Source organism: Rhynchophorus ferrugineus, unplaced genomic scaffold (assembly GCF_030347505.1).
Source record: "Rhynchophorus ferrugineus isolate W39M unplaced genomic scaffold, kcgeb_rfMv2 rfM3, whole genome shotgun sequence".
Classification (NCBI taxonomy): domain Eukaryota; kingdom Metazoa; phylum Arthropoda; class Insecta; order Coleoptera; family Curculionidae; genus Rhynchophorus; species Rhynchophorus ferrugineus.
This window is the reverse complement of record NW_027472582.1, coordinates 28,959,976-28,986,327: the sequence shown is the minus strand read 5'-3', so window position 1 is coordinate 28,986,327 and position 26,352 is coordinate 28,959,976. Positions and strand designations below refer to the sequence as shown.

Below are 26,352 nucleotides of genomic sequence, written 5' to 3'. Positions count from 1 at the left end.
AAAACAAATAACGTTCTGGATAGTCAAAAGGCGTTTCTCGATGATCCATGAAAAACGTAAGAAGAATATGCGTAATTGTTGGAAGTAACACTAGAAAACATTTCCAATCACTTAAGAACATGGGAATGATCCAAAAGCTTAGATATCTTGTGCCGTATGAATTGAAACGAATTGAAAAAAAAATGCATGTATTACGACAATTCAAAGCGAAGAATATCATGGGAACCACCTTAACCCATTTAAGCTAAACACTGCGCAAGAAACGCTTGACTGCAAGTTGCAAAAGTCGTGACCTGTCTGAGCACCGCTTCACTTATAATGAGGATAGCTAAAAATTAGTCGATTCATGGATAGCCTCAAAAGATACCTCGTTCATTCAAGATATAATCCATAAATTATCTGAAATATGGGAAAAAGTATCAGTTATCTCTGGACAATACTTTGAATATAATATATTGTACAGATTATTCACAATAAAGCTTCAAATTTAAAAAGACACTTTAAAACTAATTTATAATGCGGTATAAATAATGAAACTACTACGCTAATGGTATCTAAACATTGAGGATTCATTTTAATAAGTATATTGAAACTTAATAATTTAAACATTTTGATCACTTAAATATAAGGTATATTAAGATATGTAATAAAATAATTTCGTCAAATATATTTTCAAACGTTTGTATATAAATCAAACTGCAATAATATTTATTGGTCGTATAGCTACTTAATTATAGTATTTCGTTACCTCGATGTTCTATTTACTTTACCAATTTTATATTATATATAGATCGTACCATAACTTTATTACAGAAATGTATCATATTTTATAAATATTATACAAAACTATCTTGTTATGGGACAACTTATATTAGGTAGGATTAGGTAAATGTTTAACCAAATATTAAGATAAATAATTTTCAAAATAGAAACGTCATACGCCCTAAATATCGTATATCAACTGTTTGCCGTAAGTAGCCAATCACAACACAACAATAAAAATGTTAACAACGAACACGAAACGTTAAGTACAAGAGAAAAATATTAAAGTAGCAAGTCGAATGCAGAGAAATGGAAAGTGCTGAAGCTGCGTGAGTACACCACCATGCAGGTTAAACAACAACCAGCAGCCGAGAGCCGTCCCTCACCGCTAAGAATTTTTTGATTTTTTCGTCGAGAATCGCTTGACGACTTAAACGTTCGGATAGTTTAACTCCGTCGGTACTTTCTGGAAGACTTCCTAAAATGGGGGGCAAAATTATCTACAACTCAAACAGAAACCCGGATGGATATTATAAACCATCTATTGCTGAAATTTATTAAATAAAAACTAACCAAAAAGATCAGAAAAATTTGTCATAAAGAATGGATAACTTTTATTTTATTGTAATGTTTCTCAGCTGAATAATATTTCTTGCAATCATTTATATTATTTTAATTATATTTTAAAAAATAGGTTGATATAATTAATGTGTATCAATCAATATTTACATATTATATATTATTATTTATAACCAGCAGTGCCCTAGGACCCCATTTTATAGTCAATATTTAGTTAACATATTAAAATATATTAAACATGTTTTACCATTGTATATCTATTCTATAGTTTTAATTTTAAGTTTTAAGTATTAATTATTCTTTGCAGAATACATTGTGACTACAATAAAGAATAAAAATTAACATGAATAAATTATTTGATACTGTGGTATGGTATGTTGTTTCTCCATTACTTATCCATGTAGTAGTGGATGCAACAAACTAATTAACTCATCCGATTTTCGCTGATGATATTATGGGTTGTGATAAAAATAATTTAGATTTTTCTTCATGGCTTTTAAAGTAAAATATATATCCCATTCTGATCGATGAAGTTTGATTACTTTTCTTATAAAGCCAAGCCTGTTTTTTTAAAAACCAGCTTCACTTCATTAAGAGAGTATTGCTGAGAAAGGATGAAATTGTAGTTATACGCGAGCAAGTTCATCGTTATTATTACCATTACATAAGGCATTAAAACTTGCCAGACAAAATATCTCAATTTGGGTCCAGTTACTAAAAACATGTGTTCTAACCTTATGGTGATGGAATACAATGAAATCCCTGATAAAAAATTTTGGCTATTTGTTTAATTGCGGCTTCAATCGCATTAGATCTTCACTGTAGAGATAACTGGTGGTTTAGCTAAATCCAAGCAGGTCATTATACCGAATTTAACGTAGAAACAATTCCTTCCAACTCTACCAAATAGTATAACCTTCCATGGTATCAATACTGGCTTTGGAACCGATTGTAAGGATTTACAGGCTTCAACCAAGACCTATATTGCTCATTATTGTATACGTGATCCACTTTTTATCTCCCGTAATCATTCCTTTCAAAAATGGTTCAGCTTTGTTTAGTTTCAGCAACGATTCATCAAATAAATCTCGATCCAAAACTGCTTTTAGGAAGATATTTAGTTTCGTAGCAATGTGGCGAAATGAAATATGCTGGTTAACCTCAATGGGTTTAAAAATTTTATCGAATTTGTAACTGGCCATCCAGGATGATGTTCATCTTGGAACATCGATATTTTCGGTCAGAGAGCTGCTGATTAAAGAACTAATCACCATGAACATCACTATTGTCGATAAGGCGAAATAGATCTTCTGGAATCTTCATTTTCAAAGCGCAATAACTTTTACCATAGTAAACAACTGACGCTTTGTATCTGAAATTTATAGAGTTTTATGGTTTACTGCCTTTTTAATATAGCTTCATGGAATAAATGTTACTAAAGCTATGCGAATATTCTTTAAGCGGCACCACATAAATTAAGATTAAATGAAGACAATGACCAAATACTAACAATGTTAACAACTAGCAATTAGGGTGCAATGGTTTGGGCATGTTTATCGAATTAAGCATAAACAATACATTTTGACTATGAGAAAGCTCTGTTGAAACTGCGTGCCGCGTTTTCTCACTGTTGGCCAAAAACAAGAACGTGTTGATGATTCTGAGCAGTGTTTGGCCATGTTTAAACGTAACAAACCACAATTTTTGCGTCGATATGTGACAATGGATCGAGTAAACAACACAAAACCAAAGCACAATAGAATCAAAATAGAACAACTATACTAGTTAGTCGGAAGACACTCTAAACTTGATCTAAAATCAAAGAGGTTGATTTATAAAGCCAATTTGGACCTATAGGGTGCAAATATGGGGTTGCACTAAAAATTCAAAGCAACTAGTCATCCAACGCTGTCAAAACAAAATTCTTCGATTGATTACCAATGCCTATCGCTACGTAACCAACGAAGAATTGCACGATGACCTGGAAATCAAATGGATTTGCGAAGTTATCCAAGATTTCGCCTTGAAATACGAAAGAAGATTACTAAATCATACTAACGTGGAAGTAATACAACTGCTGGACAGCGTGCAGGATATCAGGAGATTAAAGCGACCAAATCATACGAACTTTTACAAAATGTATACCTTTAGTGTATATAACTATAGCTACGACAGGCCTAATTTGAGACAAAAGATAAATCGTTCTACAAAACTGGTATTGAAAAATGTAATAAAACGCGTTTTCACAATTTGTTTGCAAAATATGGATAACCAGACTACATAACAGAATTACAATTATATCCTAACGTAACATTATAGTATTAATTTAACCAGAAAAATATGTTTTCTACTATTACTCTTACACTGCGCCACTGAAGAAAGTGACCTAAATATACATCTTGAATCGGGAGTTGACGCAGCTGCTGTGCGAAAGAGTTTTTCATTATAAATGGGAGTTGGGGTGGCCGAATGCTTCTTTCGAAAACTTCTTTAATATTCGGTTTGCGGAAAGTTGTTAAAATATATATTTTTAGTAGAAAGAGATTTCTTCGCGCGTCTTGCCGCATCGAAATCCTTAATTCTTATTTTTGCTTTAGTTTTTTAATTCTTCGTATTATATATTGCTAACTGTAACATATAGATATATTATTGCGTCTAAATATTAGTAGAAATAATAATTATTAGAATTAACTTACTTTAGTAATATTCTTAAACTATATAAAATTACTCAATAAATGTGCACAACATCGTTTTTTGCAGTTTTGTTTTCATACAAAATTTAAAACACTAATCAATGATGTAATGTCGTTTTGATAGATCAACTTTTCGCTATTTTTGTGGTAAAACAATGATTAAATTTCTGTAGAGTTCTGATTTCTTAACAGTGATTTTACCAGTATCTTTTATAAATCAGCTTTACATTGTCCATCCATAGGATGAATTTACAGAAACCGGAACAAATTGTTATTGGACCGGGCAAGATCCGGACTATACGGCGGAGGCACCAAAATTTCCCTCTCTCAATCCAACCAACCTCGCTATCGTGATAATAGACAAGGTGTTTCCGATGGATCAAGTATCAAGAGTGTATGTATATAGTGTTTATGTATGTCAATATACCCATATTTCTTAAATCATCGAATCATTGTTGTTTTGATTTTCTTCCGCCAAATTTTCTGGTTAAATTATAAACCCACTATTCTTCTATCATTAAGGTATCAGCTTCACTGTATATTTTTCCAAAACCATTTGGGGTGTTTTTTTTAGAACGACTGTCGATTTTGGGCGCCGATCATTATAGTTAAATTCATTGTATAGCGGTATTTATATTGGGTATATTAGCTTCAAAAGGTTCTTCTAATTCCAAAAGTCTGAGAAATCAAATAGTAATTAACACTGATAAGAAAAATGCCACTCATGAGAACAAGCAAAACCTAAAAGTTCAATCAAAACTGTCATTTTTCGTTGAATAACTTGCAACAAATTTTTATAGATTTCATAAATGGTTTTAATTTTGTATCACTTATTACCATTACTCGTATGTTCATTAAGCCCATTTCTTAAAAAATCCTGAATAAACTTACACAGGAGATATTGTGGTCCCTAATATATTCCAATAAATTGTGTGCTCCCAAAATGCAGTTTGCAATTATTTTTAATTATGAAACTGACTCAAGTTTCGCAATTGTTTTAAATTATATCTTCATGGAGCTCCCACTCCTGATTTTCGTGAAATCACCAAAATCAATATTGTCGAACAAGAATAAACTGAAGGAGATTAACTGAACTGCAAATAAACTGAAGGACAAACAGGGAGATCAAAATACAGCAATGGTAGACGACAGTTATAAAATAAGAAACGAACAAATAAGAAGATGTTGATGAGACTTTGTTGAAACATATCAGCAAAATTCCAGTAAACAGTTTGAGCAGAAGAACATTAAGAGAGAGTGGAGGAAGGGAAATAAATTGTAGGACCAAAAAGAGATAATCCAGTCAAGACTGGAAAACCTCGGATCTGAACAAATAAGAAGATGAAAAGAAATAATTGTAAGAAAGTATTAAAAAGGATAGAAGGAAAATGCAGAATAAGTTATGGGACTTCATAACCTGTAGCACTGTATTAATTTGTAGTCCCCATGGCTGGATAACGTCACGTACCTAGGTCTCCACTTCGACCGACAGTTCGGTTGACATTCTCATATCCAGAAAAGTTCGGGGATATCCTTATCTTCGGACAAACCTGCTATCTTCTCATCTCCATCAAATGCTTATTTTACAAGATGTTAATTCGGTCCGTACTCCTCTACGGATCTAATGTCTACTTAATGTCGGTTACACCCAACCAGGTGAAACGGCTTCAAGTTTTCCAAAATAAGCTCTTCAGGAGAATCTTAAACGCTCCATGGCTTATCAATAATAATCAAATTTACAGGGAAACTGACATTCCAGAAATTAAGCACTTCATATCTCAATCCTTCCACAAACAACAACGCAGCTCAAATTCTTCTGAAACGCGCTTGTTCGCTAGCTGGTCGACATGCCCGCTTAGCACCGCGTTACCGCTAACCTCCCCTTTTTCCAAGCTGAAACGACCTCATCCGTCGCTGCACTCATAACTTTTGCCCCCGTACGGCAGCATCCAGTCGTGTGCCATCTCAAGTTCGCGAATCTATAGTTAGTTTCACTATCTGTTCTTTCGCCGAGTCCTCGTGTCCAATAACGGCTTCCAGGTTAGCGAATTCCATATCCCCAAATGTAATGCAGCAGCATTAGCGACCCACAAGAGTCAACTGTGAGGCGGTTTCAGTTTAGTGTATTGGTAAGCCCAGAGGCAATCCCACACATAACCCGGTCCAACTTGTGACTCCAGGGCAAGCCTTCGTGATTAGGTATGCGTTATGCATTCCATCGCCTGGCTTTAAGCCAGAACAAAAAAAAAATTTGTAGCATTTTTATAAAAGATACCGTTCGTGACATAGCGCTAGGTCGCGTGCATAAAAGTAGAGATTATTTCTTAATTATAGTTGCTCTAATAGATATAATAAGTAAAACTTTGTGATTATAAATACATATTTCAATATAAAATTCAGCAGAGAACCAACAATAAAATTTGTAAATCGAAAATAATATTTAAAATTCCAAAAAATAGTTATATATTCTCAAATAATTACTAAATATCTGTGTTGATATTAATCAATTTATAATAAAAGGTCTTTCAAATTGAGGATCTTTTTACAAACGTAAACAACATTATGAATTTGACTGTGTCTAGTATCATTTTAAATATTTCCATGTATATCATAAATATACCGATTTTAGAAAAATATGAATTAGTTTAAGAAAAGAGATTGTTAGTGAAAATTGTTAAAAAAATACCTTAAAATTATCTAAAAACACAATCAATTAGATTATTACCAAATTAAGAAAACCAGTCGTTCAGAACGATAGCCTATTGATTTGATGTGAATAGAGTATTGTATAAAATTATTTAATTTTGTTCTAAACCTAATGTAATATCTATAGTCACGTGTACTTTCTAGATAGCTTATAGTAAGAAACGCTGACGACAATTATGATGAAAATTTTCTGATCTGATACCTATGGACTATATTCTTTGATCTAAGCGTTAATCCAGGATCATAACAACGATATATAATCTATTTTTGAAATAAAGATTGCCAGTAACAATCATTTCTGAATATTGTTTTAAATTTTGTGGATTCCCATTCCATAAAATTCAAATACCAATAAGATGTTTTTTAAAATCCCTCATTATACCCTAAAACCATCAAACTCATTCAATTTGAAAGACTCTTTAATTAAAAGACAAGCCAAAAACAAATAGTAGAAATTGCTTTTATAAAAAGAGTAATTAATAGCTATCCTTAAAAAATTAACAATGAAAAGCTATTAAATATGAATGTGAATATAAATCAATTTTGTTGTAATGTGGATAAAACATTTATTTTATTTATCAAAGTAGGAACACACAAATTAGACATTATTTTTAAATATGTGTAATATTTTTTGTGTTTTTACTGTTATACTTTTTTAATATAATATTTCCTTGTAAATAACAACCTTAAATTCGGGAGAAAACTGGGAGAAATGCGGTTCTGTAGTACTATTTAATGGGAGCAACAACCAGAGGTATACAATTTGCTACTAAATTTTGATTTTCTATCCTAAATGGACATAATTAGTCGTGTAATTGTGGATGGGTGTACAATTTTAGATTAATGTCAAACCAGTTCTTTTGGCGGTATGTAGCAAACTTAATTTAATTTATTTCCACCCACAACTACTATCATTCATGTCAGAGAATCTGTAAAATACAAAATTTATAATATTTAATTTTAGTATCTTCCGTGTCGATATGAGTGTATATACATCCAAACTACCAAATGAACAACGAACGAAAATTAACAGTATTACCTACCTTTTTCACTATCTCTCTCATCGCTCCCATACTCCGGAGTACTTTTTAAATCTTCCTCGGAGCTGGAGTAGGAATGCAGTTGCACCTGGGGCGGTGGAGCCGTCTGGTGCGGGTGCTTGGTCTGGCGCTTGTGCTTCTTAGCTACGCTAGCTTGGCCTTGTATCCGTTCCTGCCGTAGTTCCTGCTGATCCGGATTTTGTTCCGCATATCTACAAATAAACAACATCAAAAGATTAAGTATTATATGTATATCTTTAACGTAAGTGATTATATTTAAATTAGTGTACTAATGCTGCCAATTAATTTGGAAGAATTTACATTGTAACTACATCCACGTCAAAGCTTCCTTGTAAAGCTTTTCTTTTTATTATTTTTACTATATCTTATCAATCAATTGTGGAAAGTTTATTTTTATAATTATATTTAATGAAAAATACTATATGAAGTAATTAATTTTCCTTGAAACTTGATGGCACTTCATAAAAGCATCGATAAGAGCGTGTGAATATTGGTGTTGAAATTTCAGAACTGGTAATCTAATTAAACATTGAAATACAAATGGCAATAACACAAATAGAAATACGCACAAAGTGATTTTAAAACTGGCTAAGCGGCACACTTGCATGAAAATATTTTTTCAGAAAAAAAATGAACACAATAATACTAATTTTACAAAAATTATACAGTTTAATTTAATTATTTTATTACACTTGTTATTCAGTTCAAATTATTCAGTCACAGTGACAATTTCTTTTTATTTACTTTTATTTTATTTATAGTATCTTATAAGATCTTAACAATTTTATATTAAGAAGACATTTTAATTATTAAAGAATAAGTATTAATTAAAAATAGTTTATCTAATCCAACAGTACTTAACTGTGTTTACTAACATTCTTAAAAGTAATATACGTATATATTATTATATATTTTGATTGTTAAACTGGATAAACTAAAAATTATATTTTGTGTAATTACCAAATATTGTTAACATGAATATATTTAAAGGTTTTTGCATATAAAAGAATTATTCAACAATTTATATAAGAATTCGCTTTATTTTCACTTACATTTATTTTTTTAATTATATATGTACATTTATCGTTTAAAAAAAATAGCAACAATATATGATTTTAAACCATAATGGTTCTTTAAATTATATGTATAAAACTAAAAATGGGTATTAAAATAAAACGTTGAATATTCATTATTATTACTGAAAAATTAAACAGTTTATTTTGCTATAATTACATACTTAATTTTTAAATAATTGATATTTAAATCATTGTTCCAAAAATATCGTAAAACCGTATCATTGAAAATGTTACTCGTCTCCAGACAGTACTTCATATATGTCAGAAAAAGCTCATTCTATCTGAACAAATAATATATGTAAAGAGCAATTTTTCCAAAAGGGCTATAATTTTTTTGCATAGAAAACGTTCTCTTGTTCCAAATAATTTTGTTTTATCTTGATGTTTTATATTATATGTACATTTATATATAGTTTTGACGAAATCACCTGGCGTACTCAATATTCACACGTTTTTATCTTAGGGTTAACTTTAATTGATAGTTCCTTTATAGGTCTTAATATATTACATTTAGGGCATGTATAAACATAAATACTTACATTCTAGGCACCAAATGTGGATGTGTTCGCATCAGTCCTTCCAACTCTCCTTGGTAATATCTCGGGTCGTCTTCATTATACTGTTTATATCTTTCACAAGAAGGCGCTCGAGATTGTTCTTCCGAATACTGTCGCCGTATACCACTACCAGATCTATAAATAGAAATGTCGTAATATTACCACACGAAAAAAAGGTAACAATATATAACTCAGAATTGGATGTTATCTTAATTTCATGACACAATCAGTTACCTTTGAAGTGGTTGATTTTCTTTCTCGGCAGCAGAATGAGCTCGTTCAAGCTTCGGCCTTTTGTCCGACTGCACCTGATGCGTTATAATATCTGATTCTGTTACGGCAGTCGTCATACCGGCCTGCATCCATTGGCCTGTCCTGCCTAAGAGCTCCTGTTTCTTACGACAAAGAATACAGACCCAAACGGACTGAAAATAAAAGAAAATTAATTAATTAATGAATTGTTATATTCATGCGTGAAGTTTTTTTAAAACTTTAAATAATTTGGATAGAAATATACATTAATTATAATATTATATTGGAGAAAAATTAATTTCGGGTTTTCCTAATAGATGACAAGGACGTAATACCTCTAGTAAAACTTGTTCATTCAAGCTAGTTATAATATAGCACATTTAAAAGTTAACAGTCCTCAAAATATTCTGGATATAATGGTAGCCTCAGTCATTTAGCCAGTCCAGTCAAAATAATTGTGTATTTAAAATAAAGATTCCAAAAGGTCATTTTATCTCATTTTGTTTTTTACATGCTGATCGAAATTTGTATGGTATTTATAATGATTAATATATGTTTGAATGATCATCAGTATTATAATTGGTTTGCTCAGTTTTGTTCTGGAAATATCGATGTAAATAATAAACAATCGATGAAACTGTTCAAAATAGCAGACCACTATAATTCATCTAGTAACATACTTAGTCCACCATAAAATAGTATTGAACCATATAAAGTTAAGTAACTATTTAAAATGTTTATTAAAAATAATTAAATGATTTTTCATAATGTATAAAAAATATTCTTTATTTTGAAAAAAATAGTGCATATAGTAGGCATCCTTAATATGTCCACCATATAGCCCAGATATTACCCCGCTCGACTATCACTTGTTCTAGCCTCTGCTAAAATCTTTTTTTGTAATCAAAACAGCACATATATCATTGATTACTGTATGAAAACTGAAATGTGAAAGTGCAGTTATTTATTCAATTTAGAAAATAATATTAGCTAAATTCTATAACGAAAAAAGTATTGCCAATCTATAGAACTCAACAAAATATGTTAACTATTAACATGATAATTAAAAAACATAATTACAATTAATATTACAATGCCTTTTGTTGTGTACTAAAACTCATATTGCGCTAATTTATTTCATTAACTTTAACTGAAATCTAATTAAAATCAGATAATAAGAACTTTATCTAATAAAAGAAACACCCCCGTAATATGCTTCGAAAAACAAACGTCTACGCCTACGCGCAGTAACTCCCATGACAAAATGAACAAATATTGTTCTTGTAATTTGCGATGTAATACTAGAAAAATAAACCATACGAGCACATTGACTAAAAAAAAAGAATGAACGGTTGACGTAAGAAAAGCTCTCCTATTAAAAGTGTTTTGTTTGCACTTATCACCGTCAAATGACGTACGTACTCTTAATCTGAACTATTAGCATAATGTGGTTTTATTTCGTTAATATTATGTTACTATGCTGATTTACGTAGTCGTTCGATTTTTTTTATGCATTTTACCCCAGACTAGTTTTTATGAAAACCGGATAGAAATACATAAATACACGGAATAAAATTTACTCTTAATTATATTTTTATGATTTAGTAATAGTATAGCACATTTAAAAGATAAACTAAAAATTGAATTGAAAAAAAGAAATTGAAAAAATTTAATTGAAAACTGAAGTTTAATTTAATTAATTCGACGGCTTCGATGGCGCACTGGTTGAGGCGACAGGACGGTCCTCCTACTGTTGCGATAGTCGCGGGTTCGATTGTAACCCGCTGGGGCATGAATGTACTTTAAGTTTGTGATTCTAATTGTTAATATTTTTATAGGCAACAGTGGAAATTCCAACAAGGTAACACAGTCACGCCAGTAACCAGGCCGGTTAAGACCGGATGTCTTCTAGGATGGTCTATAAATTGGTCACTGGCCACTCGGTATTCTTAATGCCGAGTACCGTGGTTCGGAGCCCACGTTAAACAGTAGATCCAGTCCAGATAAACCCTCGTTGGTCAAAATGAGACTTTAAAATGTTTTTTCAAAAATTAGATAATTTCATTTAGTATCTTTCAATTTGTAAATTAGTTTTGTTAATCTAATCAAATAACATTTAATATAACATCATATTCGCTTCAACGAAATTGTATTTTTTTTAACATTTAGGATATTCATGTGGTCATTTACAACTAAAAGGTTATAATACCGTTACTAAAAGTAATTAATTAATACGAAGATTCTTCGAATTAGCTTTAAACCACCCACGAATACTTAATTTCCTGGTAATTGTATATATCGGGTAATATTGAATGTTCCTTTAATATATAGAATGTTTTTATATACATTTGGTGATGATATTTGATGTATAAAAAATTTGCTTTCCAGGCTTAGGCGAATAACGTATGCAAAGAAGATATGTATAACCTAGCGTAAAAAAGAAAACATTTACTATTAAAGACTTAGTGTATACAGGCGCTTATTATCGAACACTTAAAAATTGCATTTTCGACATTTATTACTTTTGTTACTTAATTTGAGATACCTGCTCCGAGGCCCACAGTGATGAGAACGAGAAACGAGAAACTATAGTGATGCTCTTTTATATCTCCATTGTCGATTTGCTTTCAATGATTTAAAAGTGATGATTTTGATATCAATGACAAAGAAAGATTTGGAGACAAACAATTAGAGGACAATATAATTTCATAATACTCAACTCCAAGTTCTCAAAGTTTTTGGTCTGCTTAGCTATAGTCATTATATATATATATATATATATATATATATATATATATATATATATATATATATATATACAAATAATTCTGTGAAATAAATGACAACATTACAATAGATTCAGAGCATTATTCGACATCTGAGTGTCTTGACTAAAACAATTTAAATAAATTAATAGTATACACAATTTCCTTTTCAACTATTAACTATAATAAAAATCACAATATTAATATTCAACTATCCTTATTTTATTCAGAACAACATTAACCTTATGAAAATTCAAACCTTTAACCTTAAATGTAGTTAATAATGAAAATTAAATAATTTATACGATTTTAAATGATTTCATTAAAATTTACAATAAATGTATTAACAAAATTTTAGGAAAAATGACAGCACCAATAAATGTTTTGGAATTTGTGCATATTTCACGAAGAATGTTCTCACAAGCAATTTCTCACCAAAATAGCTTTTATTATATAACATCCATATCAGTAGATTTTATTTTGTTAAAAACTAAGTATACCAAAGCCTTCATCAATTAGACTTTAGGAAATAAAATCAAAAAATTAGATAGAAAAATCACAAAAAAACTACTTTCATTCAAATATTTCCTACTCTATATGCACCGCACTAGCACTAGCTATGTTAGCTAGCTAGCTTTGTCATTTGCAATTATGGGAAAGAAAAACTCACCTGGTTTTTGATTTACCTGATTTTTACAAATTCAAGCACCCAATTTACACTGGAGACCGAGAATAATTTTAGAGATTCCTTTCTTGGATATTTTAATTCCAAGAAAAGATAATGTTCAACTACTGTACCAGGTTTACAGGAAACTTGATGGATCAAATCTGAATCTGCAGACTTGTAACACCATGATCCAACCCAAAAATGATGTGTTTTAAATTTCTTAATTTATTGATCATATCTGATCCCAATTTCCTTAGAGAATGTTCTTAACGACCTCATATGTGTGCTACCTCAAATTGGAAATAATTTGAAGGGTATAAATAAAAATGGTTAAGCAGTGAGGATCCTCACCTACTCTAAAAATCGAATGTGAAGAAAACACTGCATTAGAAGGATACTAAATAAACACAACATCAAAGCTATATTCCAACCACATAGGAAAACGCCCCAAGTAACAGGTCAATTGAAAAGTCCCCGGCTTGACACATAGATGGCGCTACTAAAATTAAATTCACATATTTTTTAGTTAGCTCTAACCTTCAAAAGATGCGTATATAAATTTGACAGCTGTCGGATCATTAGTTTGTAAATTATAGCATTTTGAGTGAAACAACTTCTATTATTGTATAAAAATGGATAAAAAGGAATTTCGCATATTTATAAAATATTACTTTTTAAAGGAAAAAAATACAGTTGAAGCAAGAACTTGGCTTGATGCCAAGTTTCCGGACACTGCCCCATGAAAATCAACCACCAAGGATTGGTATGCTAAGTTTAGACGTGGTGAAATGAGCACCGAAGACGGTGAACGCAGTGGAAGCCCAAAAGAGGTTATTACCGACGAAAACATTTTAAAAATTCACAAAATGATTTTGAATGACCGTAAATTGAAATTGAATGATATAGCAGACACTCGGAAGATATCAGTTGAACGTGTATATCATATCATTCACGAATATTTGGGTTTGAGAATGCTCTGTTCAAAGTGGATGTCGCGCGAGCTCACTTTTGACCAAAAACAACGACGAGTTGATGATTCGGAGCAGTGTTTGAAGATGAATGCAAGCGTAATAAACCCGAATTTTTTCATCGATATGTGACAATGGATGAAACATGGCTCCATTACTTCACTCCGAAGTCCAATCGACATATATCCGAGTGGACTGCACATGATGAACCCGCTCTAAAGCGTGGGAAAACGCAACAGTTGGCTGGCAAGGTTATGGCGTCTGTATTTTGGGATGCCCATGGAATAATTTTCATTGACTACCTGGAAAAAGGAAGGACCATCAACAGCGACTATTACATACCGTTATTGGACCGTTTGAATATACTAAAATAGGACCTAAGAACGGGCGCATTCGAAGAAAAAGAAAGTGCTACTTCACCAAGACAATGCACCGTGTCACAAGTCAGTGAAAACGATAGCAAAAATAGACTTGCTTCCTCATCCACCGTATTCTCCAAATCTGGCCACCAGCGACTATTTTCTGTTCTCAGATCTCAAAAACAAAGTTAACAGATGGATACTGGTCACAATATTCGCTTCAATAAAGTCGAGGTTGTAGCCACTCTACAAGATTCTCTTGAGAGAAAATATCGAGAGCTCCCTCCCGATTGTTTAATTGTTCAAACCACTAAAAAGTTTTACTAATTTAGAATTATTTAGATATGAGTAAGCACGTAGGTCTCAAGTCTAAAATACATAACAATAGTTTACACTTAAACATGTCGGATTTTGTACCGAATAAAGGGCTCTTCCAAAAGTTATGATATTTGACAGCAAGTCATTATCAAACTGTTCAAACGCATCTAACATGGTTTACGCCTCTACACCTAAAATGAAGATTTTGGTATTTAAGATAAAGAATAAAATTCAATAATTAAATGTTGCAGAAATTACTTTATAAACTCTCGTATCAAACACTAAAAGAATTAACTAAATTATTGGAAATTAACTTATCAAAAGTAGTCAAACGTCTAAAAATTCTAGGAATTACAAATAAGATAGAATATTGATATTCTTTTGAATGAAAAATCAGATATATTTTAATTTTTGAACTGACAAACGACAAACAGCACAAAATTATGCATTTTTTGTGGATTTTGCACTAACGGTAAATTGTTCATTGAAGGAATATCAAAAAATTGATGAAAACATGTTTTGAGAACACATTGTTTGTAGTCCTACCCCGCTCGCCATATTCCTCAGGTATTATTCAGTCTGACTACTACTGGTTTAAATCAGTGGCATAGGGCCTATCCAGACTGGAGTTTCTTTTTAGAAATTCTAAAATATGCGAATCTTCAAACGCAAAATTCTTGTGAACTATTAAAAAATAGTTTTCATTTTAAATTGCACTGTTTAACACTAATCCCGACATCTGCTAAGAATGAATTAAATCCATGATTAATAATCAAGAAAAAGTTAATGAAATGTCTTACAAGAAGTTCGCGGTTTTTATGATTCCGAACAATACATATTTACAGATGCGGACAAATATTATTTACAAAGCAGAGGGGCGCAAATTATATCAGATTTCGACCGAGGCCGGTCTGTTTGCTTGCGGTGAGATGCAGCTCGTCTTCATTGCAGCCATGAATCCGGCGTATTTTGCCAAATTACGTTTAGCGCGTCCCGGGAACGTGGGCAGCAGCCCCATTGTGAACCGTGCGTGGGGCGACTGACGTAATCGGGTTGGGCCGCCTGGATTCGTACGACACCGTTGCCAAGTTCTCAGATTTGTTTTCGTTAGGGAAACTGTTATTTTTCGTAGCCAGATTACTTAATGAAATTAGGGCGACAATACAATGTATTACTAACATTTAGAGGTTCCGATTTATGTCGTGGAATTATGGCCGGGTATTTCGAACGAAGATCGTCTACGACTAGGGGAAGATCCGACCCGAAAAAAGAAACACTGTGTTTCTTACCAAAATGGTTTACATAATTTGAATTCATTATCATAAATAAATATGGCTATGAATGTGAAGTTGTGTAGTTATGTATTAATTTTCATCGTCTATTAAGGTCAAAAGAGGGCGTAGATTAATAACACGATATAAAAGCAGAATAAGACATAAAACATTTACATTCAAATTAATGTCTTATACATATTTTAGTTATGTTTATTATACATTATGGATCGAGTAGCTTCCGATAATATAATAAATACCGTGATGATATTAGTGAAATTGTTAGAAATACCGTGATAATATACCATGAAATGTTAGATGTTGGATTTAGTTAGTGGTAGCCAACCGTCTATATCGTTGTTCTGTCCAGTAAATGTGTAATTTGATTAAAGAATAAAAAACACTAATTTATACTTTATCAAATATGTCAGGTCAGGTTTGAGAATTTTGTACTTTATTTTTTCATTTCAATGATACTCGTATACTGGCATATCTGAATATAAAGTGAAATTGAAGTAATTGATCGATAGTAACAACTGCATCAACATCTAAAACAACTGGAAATAAAACAGAGAAGGAAATTAATTTTCTTATGATTTTAAGCGTCTTAAGAAATATTTCAAAAAATTAAATTATTAATATCACGCTTAAGCGCAGAAATTTCTGTGCTAAACCTAGAATTGTGACCTAGATGTGAAAAAATTGTGATCTACTATTAACCAATATAACAAGATAAAACGATAACTGATTGTGGCTACCCATTACATTTGATGTTCTTAGTATGTTAGCTAGCGGACAATACTTTTAATAATTATTAGTGTTTCGTCATTTTATATACAGTATATTTACTAGTAAAGAAAGGATTCGTAGCATTAATTCTAACATTAAGACTATATCAATACAGACTACAATATATCAAATGTTAGGTAACAGCAAAAGATGTGTATTTTTGAAGAGCTAATCCTGGCTATGAATCAATAAATCTTCATTTGAAATTTGTTGTATTTTTTAAAGAACATATTTTATTGCATCATTACACAACGTTATCATTGTATTTAGTGTTGTCTATAAATTGTCTTTTTACTGTTTTACTGGAATTTATATATACAAATTTGTTACATTTTTTTTATAATCATCATCATATACCTTTTTAGTTCCCCAAAAAAAAATCGTCTTTAGAATATTAAAAATATAATAATATAAAGTAATAAATCTGAGCCACAAACAACTGATTAAATGTATAAAGTATGATCATTTATATGTTCAGTTTGACGCCTCGTAAGGATTGTATTATCAAATAGGATATTAAAGGCATATAGTTATGTGATAAAATTATTTAAATTTAAGTTCTACATACCGCTGCATTTTCGGAGTACCATAGAAAGACTTTACAATAGTTTTGACAAAAATAATTTATAAAAGACGATGTTTTTCTTACATAATACATTAAACACCAATAAACACTATTTTCAAGAATAATATATTCATTCCAACGCTCAATCAACTTTTCGTAGAAGGATTTGATTATTTTGTAGACCGCTGTAGACGGCTTTCACCGGTGCTGTCCATTTAAGTAGCAATCCTTTTAATTTAGGTTTGTAGCAGCGGATTCAGTTCTATAAATTTGACATACCAATTAATTTTCTTATGAAGTGTATAAAGTTTGGTTACAGTATTTTCCTCAAGGTTTGACCTACTCACTTTCTAATTACAGTGGTTTTCATTTAAACCATTGTAAATTGTTACATGCATCATTTAAAGGTTAGTATTATGGAAATCAAATGGGCCTATCAAGAATGGCGCATGATCGAAGACTTGTTAAGTGACATGTGACAATGATTTTCATAAGGGCTGTAGATTTTCTAGAAATATTTGTCCTTGAGGTCAATATGTTTCAGTTTAGGTCGTAAAAATATAAACCACCATAACTAATGGTTCTATTATGAATTGTTCCACAAACTGTGGTAATCAAGAGAAATGTTTAGCCTGATTTCGTTATGCTTGTCCGCAGCTCCATTTTTGAATAAATAATTTTTGTCATCAAAATCTGAATAAAATTTTTATTTGATCAAACCCTAATCAGTTAATGTTTAATGCTTATTATTGCTACTACTAATCTGGGTCAAATGAATTTTGTTGCACTGTGTTGTTTGACTTGCACTTGCAATGTTTGAGCACAAACTTACGTCCCAAGAAAAAAAATCAAAATTGAAGTTTATGAAAAGTTCCAAAATCTAGACTGCCTTCAGTTATTTTGTACACCTTCATTCACTAGACCAATGTTATGTGTATGTATATTCATTGATACTGTTTTACTATAATTTAACTGTTTGTAAGTATTACACAGTAATCTAATTGTTCATATTAACTTGCATAATTATGATTTCTACCATCTCCAATTTCTGTCAATTCTATCTGCATAGAGAGTCACCTCATTTATATTATGTCAAAAATATTGAAGAAACCTCCATAACATGCAGATTGATCGCTTCTGATTACTACTAGTATTATATATTGCAAGTGTTATTATATAACCATTAAAACTATACACGCGTATTTTTATAAACAAATAAAAGAAACGCTCAATTCCTGTTTCATTCACCAGAGTAGTAAAAAGAAAACTACACGTCAATCTAAATAAAACAATCAGTGATTTATCTAGCACGCAAGTATTTGATGACAATTTTATTATGAATATCATTCATAAAAAGTTGGCTTTATCGCTCGTTATAATTCTTTCTCTAGCATTGATCAGTCGTATTGATAAAAAGGTTTTGACGATATATACACGTTCTTGAACCGTGTAACGTTCTATGATTAAATGGGCACACGCACTCCATAAAATCGTTTCCGGAAACAAGTGTATCAAGAATGGCCAAGCTATTCACACTTAGTTACCTATCGTATAATCTATACAGGCGCTTATGCCGCATTCAAGCAATTTTACATGGTTTACATTCGATATGTTTAACTCAAATTATGAGGTTATGACACGATTTTGTATAAGGCGTTCAGTAATTTCAACTATCTTAATCTGAATATATGGCATGACTATAACGAGTAACTATAATCATGCACGTAATAAGATAATCATTTGTTAGACATCATCTTATGTTATTATTATTAATAAAAGACTAAAATGAAACTCAGAAAGTAAGAATAACTTAAAAGCATAATAATATAAATTAAAAATAAAAATAAAAGTGTAAAAAGATAATATTTTCTTACATATTTCATCTTTTTGTAGTATAAATTTTAGTCATAATGTTATAAAATATTAGATTCTTGCATGTATTTTAATCAACAATATGTATTGGTAAAAATGTAAAATAAGCAACTGTTAAACATCCTAAGCTAACTGTTAATACTTAAATTAATTTTTTATTCGATTTAAAAGAAAAAGAAAATTTAAAGAAACCTTTGATGATGCTGCTTCATAATATCCCAATTATCGGTTTTGGTATCAACGATTTAAAGATTATGATCTTGATGTCATTGAGAATGAACGATTAAGAGGAGCAGAACAAACTTGTTACAATGAATTGTAAGAGCTATTGGACACAGCTTAAGCTCTCAAAGAAATTTTAAAGAGCTTACGAGTTGCTGAGCAACTGTTTCCGGATGTTTACATATAATGGAGAAAATTCAGAAAGAGGAAAGAAAAAAAAAGTTTTCTGTGGCGTTTTGACTGGCGATGAAGCGCGGATCTACTAAAATAATCTCAAGAGCAAAAACTCATGGGTTAGTCCAGAAGAGCCATCCACATTTACACCGAAGCGGAATATTTATGTACAGAAAGTCTTGATATGCATATGGTGGGATCAGAACGATATAGTGTATTATAAGCTATAAGTTATAAGCTTCTAGTAAAACCAATCCATCAATTTAACATATTAAAAATACAGTAAAACAAGAGACCAGTAACAATAATTAACAGACACAAAGTCATTGTCTTGCATGATAACACTTGGCCACAGGTTACAAGAGTTTTGATGGATACACCGTTAAAGGTCGAGTGAGAAGTCCTGCAGCATGTAGCTTTCTCACCAAATATAATGTCTTATGACTGCTTCTTCAAATTTCGAAATGCTTCAATGGACCGAAGTCGAACCAACATCGTCCTTTCGACACGGTATGACCATATTGCCAGAAAAATGGAGGAAAATTGTAAAAAATAATAGAATATATTTTGATTAATTTATATTGTATCAATTTTTCTCAATAAATGCATTAATATGCTCAATAAATACTCAATAAATAAATTATTAGATAATTAGAGAATAGCACCTGCAGCTTCTATTTTTACTAATTGCTAATTTTTAACCTAATACTTATAAAGGAAATTTAGAAAAATAAATAAATTTGCTAATTATTTATCACAACATTATAAAAGTGTAAGGTGCTTTCAGAAAATGTACTCGCGACATATTTTCACAAAGTCATATAACATTTCTTGCGGTACTTAAACAAAAGAATATCTAACACGTGACGTTCTCGATCACGTCATGATTAACTAATGTTCATGTGTAAATTGTGATTATGAACATTATGAATCAAATCAAAAACCAGTAACATTGAAATTAAATCCCAGCAAGTTGAAAGTACAAACGCTTTGGAGATGCAAAACATTAATACTTTATTAGAAAGAGAAATGCCATTGATAATAATTTATTGTTTGATGGAACTTACAATAAACCAACTAGTTTCAAGAGTGAACACACATTCAGAAAATCCATTAAGATATTTGTAATATAATATATTGTAAACATTCTTATTGTATAAAGATCTAAATAAAATAAAACAAAAACAATTTGCAACAGAATTATTAAATATTCTTTGAGAAACTATATTCTATATATTCTATAGGATAAGTGCGAGTGTGACTGATTCAAAAATATTTAAAATTAAATGAAAATATTGTCTCAAATGTTTGTTAAGCTCAATAACTTATATCACTGTAATAATCACGCTTTAAATATTGTAAAAGATACATTAAATTAATTTTATAAATAAGTTGTCAAATAGATTAATAAAGCACAAAACAATATCACATTTTACTCTTTATAGTCACCAGACATTGCTCATCCAACTGTCATGTATCTTAGCTAATAGAACAAAACTAGTCAGTCAATTACACAGTACTGTCATATCTGACTATTTTTAATATTTTGAACATCATATATTTGTTACCAAAAAAAAACAATATATACAGAGATAATAATATTAATTTTAAAATAATAAACATTAGTTATTCATGAGTTATATAAAACTTTTATAAAAACCTAATGCTCTATAGATCAAGTACAATTTGAATATTGTCATGTAGGCGTTAGTGGTGCTCCCACACAATGCAGGCAAAGATATTTTATGTTTTACGTACGTAATTCTGAATCGAATTCATTAATTTTAATTAACATTTTAATTAATAAAGCAGAATTCCAAAATTATCTTGAATATTATTAGATAAATAAATAAAGTATTATACTGCGAATCAATCATGATATAAACTTTGTATCAACAAATGATGTCGGAACGTTACTATCTCTAGAGGAATATCTCTTGACATTTGCAAGCGGACGTAAACTTACCTTTCCTGATCTGAGAGTAACTTTTCCACCGCATCTTGCACAACAACGTATCGAACAGTAATTGCAAATGTGACCTATGCCATCGGCAAATTTTGTCTTTAGACAAATATGACAGGTAGCTTCGAGTTCATTTCCGGCCTTTTTGTGTTGTTCACTGCGAGCTCTTATCTGTTGCTCTAATATTTGGACCTCGTCAGCTTTTCTCCTGAAAATGTCAAGTTGCTTCATTAATCATGACTTTTTCCTAGCCTAGCTAATAAAATCGTCTAATTTAGCATGTTTTTTATATGTCTACAAAGAAGCGAGAACAGTATTTGATGTTGTATGAACTTGAATCATATTTTATCAGTCATATTTATATACTAATAATAAACCAATATATTTCTAGATTTATTTGAAGTAAATTGTAAGTTAAAGCCGTTCGTGTTATTCTTTATTGTATATATGTATGTGTATAAATCTATGTGATAAAACCAATTAAGGTAAAAGAGATTCTAAAATAGTATCAAGTGTTTCAGGAATGTTGCATAACACAAAATAATTGGACACTTCTGAGAAATAATTGGAAAGGCTTAACAGTGAGATTAAAGTTATTTACAAATTTATTTGGATACCATCCAGAATATTTTAACGTATTTGACTTGGCCTAAATATATCAATAGTACTCGAGACTTAATGGCTAATCCATAAACCCAAATGAGAACTTATTGATTATCATTAATGTTTTCTTAAATATAATTAATTAATAACATCAGCTTACAAATTAACATAATACTTTTAAACCCATGTCATTAGTATTGATGATATTTTGCCTAAAAATAAAATAACATAAATACTTAAAAACTGTTAGCTAAATAGATTTAAGAAAGAATAAGCTAGTTATAACATAGTCTCCACTATATTGTGCTTTAACTGTGTCATATATAAAAGTATGTATCAAAAAATGTCTTAACAATATGTGACATATATAGTAAATCAATAACTATCTAATATATAACTCAATGAATCATAATATATGAAAATATAATAAATAAAATTAAATATATATGTATATAAGTAATTAGTCATACATTACAATGTACTTCTGTTAATTTTAAGTGACTGTTAGAAGAGTTGTGACATGGATATGTCAGTAATAATTACCTGTTGAAACTAATTTTAAAAATTATGCTATTAAAAAACCAATCAAAATTAATTACTATCGCTATATTATCTCAACAATTCATTAATAAGATTATTAAACAGATGTTGATATAAATTAACATTTGACTAAAACATTAGCTTTTTACATAGTTGTATATATTTTTATTTAATATATTAATTAAAATGATAATATGAGTTATGTCTACTGACAAAGTGATATTGGTAGCTAAATAAATATAAATATGCTTGAAGTTTGTTGGGCCAGATACCATAACATATACTTAGACAACATTGTGGGAGTTATCAATGTTGGATATAAAATTTGTACATGTACAACCGTCTATGATAGCATGTTTATCACAATGGTTGTGTAGCACGAACGTCAAGGGAAATGAGTTATATTGAGTGTTTTATTATTGACGTTGATCAAATGCAGCGTGTAACATTATCACAAGATAAAATAAATCATCAAGACCCACCTCATGATCTCTTGTTCCCGTTCCTCTTCCTCCTTTTGCCGGACCATGACCGATTCGATGATGGCCCGCTCTTCAGGAGTCAAGTGGGACAAATCGGGCCCTTCCTCCATTCTAGCCCCCGTCAGACATCACCCCGGCTACCAAGCCCTATCCGTTCATGGTGTCGCGGGGCCGTGATATGTTGGGGCTGGCCACCGTCATGTTGGACCCTTTCGGCTACGGCACAACGTGTGAGGAATGAGAACCCTGCCTGGACGCGGAACAGAGCGGCGGAACGTGTCACGAAGCGATTCGGCACTCGTACGGATCGTAGGCTTTTACCCGTTTTTATTTAGCTTGTTTGTGTCGAACGAACTACGGTCAAATATCACAGTTGCAATTACCCATTCATAGACTTTTAATAAATAATGGGATGAGTTAAGAGACGGCCAATGGTAGAGGCGGGCCGCGTGACGTCACCAGATAAGGATATTGATCAGCGGTCTGGAGCACGCGCGGCCAAACTTCACCTAAGCACTCAGAATTGTTTTATATTAGGGAGGTTATACCTCATACTGTTACCGTACCGTATTGTTGACGTACGTATATAAGTGTCAAATTATCAAATTAACAAAAAATGTCCATCCGTGGGGTTTAAAGCGAAACTGCCAAACTCAGATAATTTAAAAATTATATACGTTAATGTTAGTGGCAATGAAAGACTAACAAAATATCTTTTTAAAAAATGAATATTTATAAAATGCGAATCATAAAATTTTATATTATGATAATTAAAATGATTTGAAACATATTGGCGTATAGTCTATTTAATAAAACAGCCGATGCATGTCGTCAACATTTATTACGTCAGCACGTTATAATGCTCCCGCGTCAATTTAGATTATTATCTAATATAATCTCTAATTATTATCACTAATGTTTTAAAGAATTGTGTAGACATTTAGGAACATGGTCCAATAGTACCAACCCAAATAAAATTTTATAGGCTAGTTCAGTTACATGTTTGGACACACTAAACAGTATTCTATCTCTTTTTATCTAGGCTAAAATGAGAAAATAATTTTAAATAAAAGCAAAAACAAATAAGTTTGCTATTACATTAAATATGTTCCAATTAAATCCCATCAAGTTGAAAGTACAAATGTCTTCGAAATGCATAACTTTAATCATTTTATAGAAAGAGAAATGCCATTGGAAATAATTTCTTATTTGTGGAAACTCACGATGAACAACCTAGTTCCAAGGGTAAACAAGCTTTTAAAAAATATTCTTTAGAATGTTTGTGATATAACATATTACAAACATTATTATTGAATGAAGATTTAAATAAAATAAAACAAACAAATTGTCGACATAATTGTTAAATATCGTTTGAGAAACAATGCTATAGGTTAATAGCGAAAGTGACTGATTAAAAAATATTCAAAATTAAACGAAAATGTTACTTATCATCTCAAATCCTTGTTAAAGTCAAGAACTGGAAAGGCGCATTCGTTTACATTAGAAGCAATAATTCTTATACAACGTTGCCAGATATTTATTTAATTAAACAATCTAAAACACAAATACAATATCAACAGGCAATTCACCCCTAACGCCCATGTACATTCTAAAAAATTACATAAATATCTATGTACATAAATATTTAATATTTTACAATATGATTTTCTACACCTATTCTATATTAATTATATATTCATTTTCAGATGTTTGTAATGTAATCACTCTGTTCACTCCGTTCACTATCAGAATCATTGTTGAAGTCAATTACCAAATTGTTAGTTCTTAATCTATCGAACATTTATTAACTATTCCACCATCTATAAATTTCTTTTTCTACGTGTCTGATGGAGTTTATCAAAAACGAAGGTGTTATTGTATCTTTTGTGTATCGTCTTCAGGCTTGTTTCTAAAAAAACTAAATTAGGTGAAACACAAACATTAACACACTAACTCAGATCCACGAATAAAGTGATGTCTATTTCTACCACGAACAATAAAATATTTGCAATGAATTATTAAAAAAAAAAAGATATAAATAAGTTTGCAGACATATGCAGACGGTATCTACCAGTACCCACACAAATCTAATCTTATAGACAGATTCGGTCAAATGTTCGATCACATCAGACTTCATTCTGTATCTTTTTAACTAGAGTAATGCTAATTAGTAAAATGAGATGGAAAAATCCGAACGAATTTTACATTTTTACAAACTGAATATGGCAAAACATTCGACGACAATGATGACGTGCATTGGCCGTCTTATTGGAAGGACCATATATATAATTTCTGAATCACGTCATGTTTAATTAACGTTCGTGAAGTTATAATTCACATTATAACCTATAAGACAGACAAGTTTGTTCTTATGTTAAATATGTTCTAACTAAATCCCAGCAAGTTGTAAGTACAAATGTCTTCAAAATGCATAAATTTTACACTTTAATGGAAAGAGAAATGCCATTGATAATCATTTCATAATTTTTAAAACTTACGATGAAAAAAACTAGAATACTTTATAATTCTTATATTCTTATATATTCTTATTGGATAAAAATCTAAATAAAATAAAACAAAAACAATTTGCAAACAAAATTATTAAATACCAGTCGAAACTATATACTATAGAATAAGAACGAGAATGACTGATTCAAAAATATAACTCAACAAGTTGAAAGACATATTCGATTAGATTAGTGGCAATAAATGTTATAAAATGTTGTCAGATATTTATTTAATTAAAATATCTGAAAACACAAACAATATTTTCTAAAAACATATGAATTTTTAGAAAAGGAGAATCATACAACATTATATTATGATAATTGACATGGTGTGAAACCAATCGGTGTATGTCATTTTTTTTTTGGAGATGGAATTAATTGAAATTTCAACAACAAACAAGATTATCCATCATTCCTCTAATTTTTTTACACCATTATTTGTAGAATTATTTTTATAATAGACTTCGACAATCACTTCTTTATTTGAGCTAACCTCATTCGCTGTAACATCACACTAAATTCTGCTTTATTCAGTGTATTAAGAATAACAAGTTATTTTACGGAAACCACTGTAACTTAAAAAGTTACGCTCGAATGCTCG

General features: G+C 30.7%; 1 protein-coding gene across 5 annotated transcripts in view; it reads right to left on the bottom strand.

Annotated features, from left to right (window-relative positions):
* Rim (Rab3 interacting molecule) overlaps positions 1-23,660 on the bottom strand; it is a 60,253-nt gene extending 36,593 nt beyond the window's left edge. For all 5 annotated transcript variants that reach the window (XM_076398214.1, XM_076398216.1, XM_076398213.1 and 2 more), the window contains exons 1-5: positions 23,245-23,660; positions 21,623-21,827; positions 9,669-9,859; positions 9,417-9,569; positions 7,784-7,992 (exon numbers count right to left, since the gene is read on the bottom strand). In XM_076398214.1, the coding sequence (XP_076254329.1) occupies positions 7,784-7,992; positions 9,417-9,569; positions 9,669-9,859; positions 21,623-21,827; positions 23,245-23,354 (868 nt within the window). In that variant the 5' untranslated portion in view covers positions 23,355-23,660. The remainder of the gene's footprint in view (positions 1-7,783; positions 7,993-9,416; positions 9,570-9,668; positions 9,860-21,622; positions 21,828-23,244) is intronic.
* Between the last annotated feature and the right edge of the window lie 2,692 nt (positions 23,661-26,352).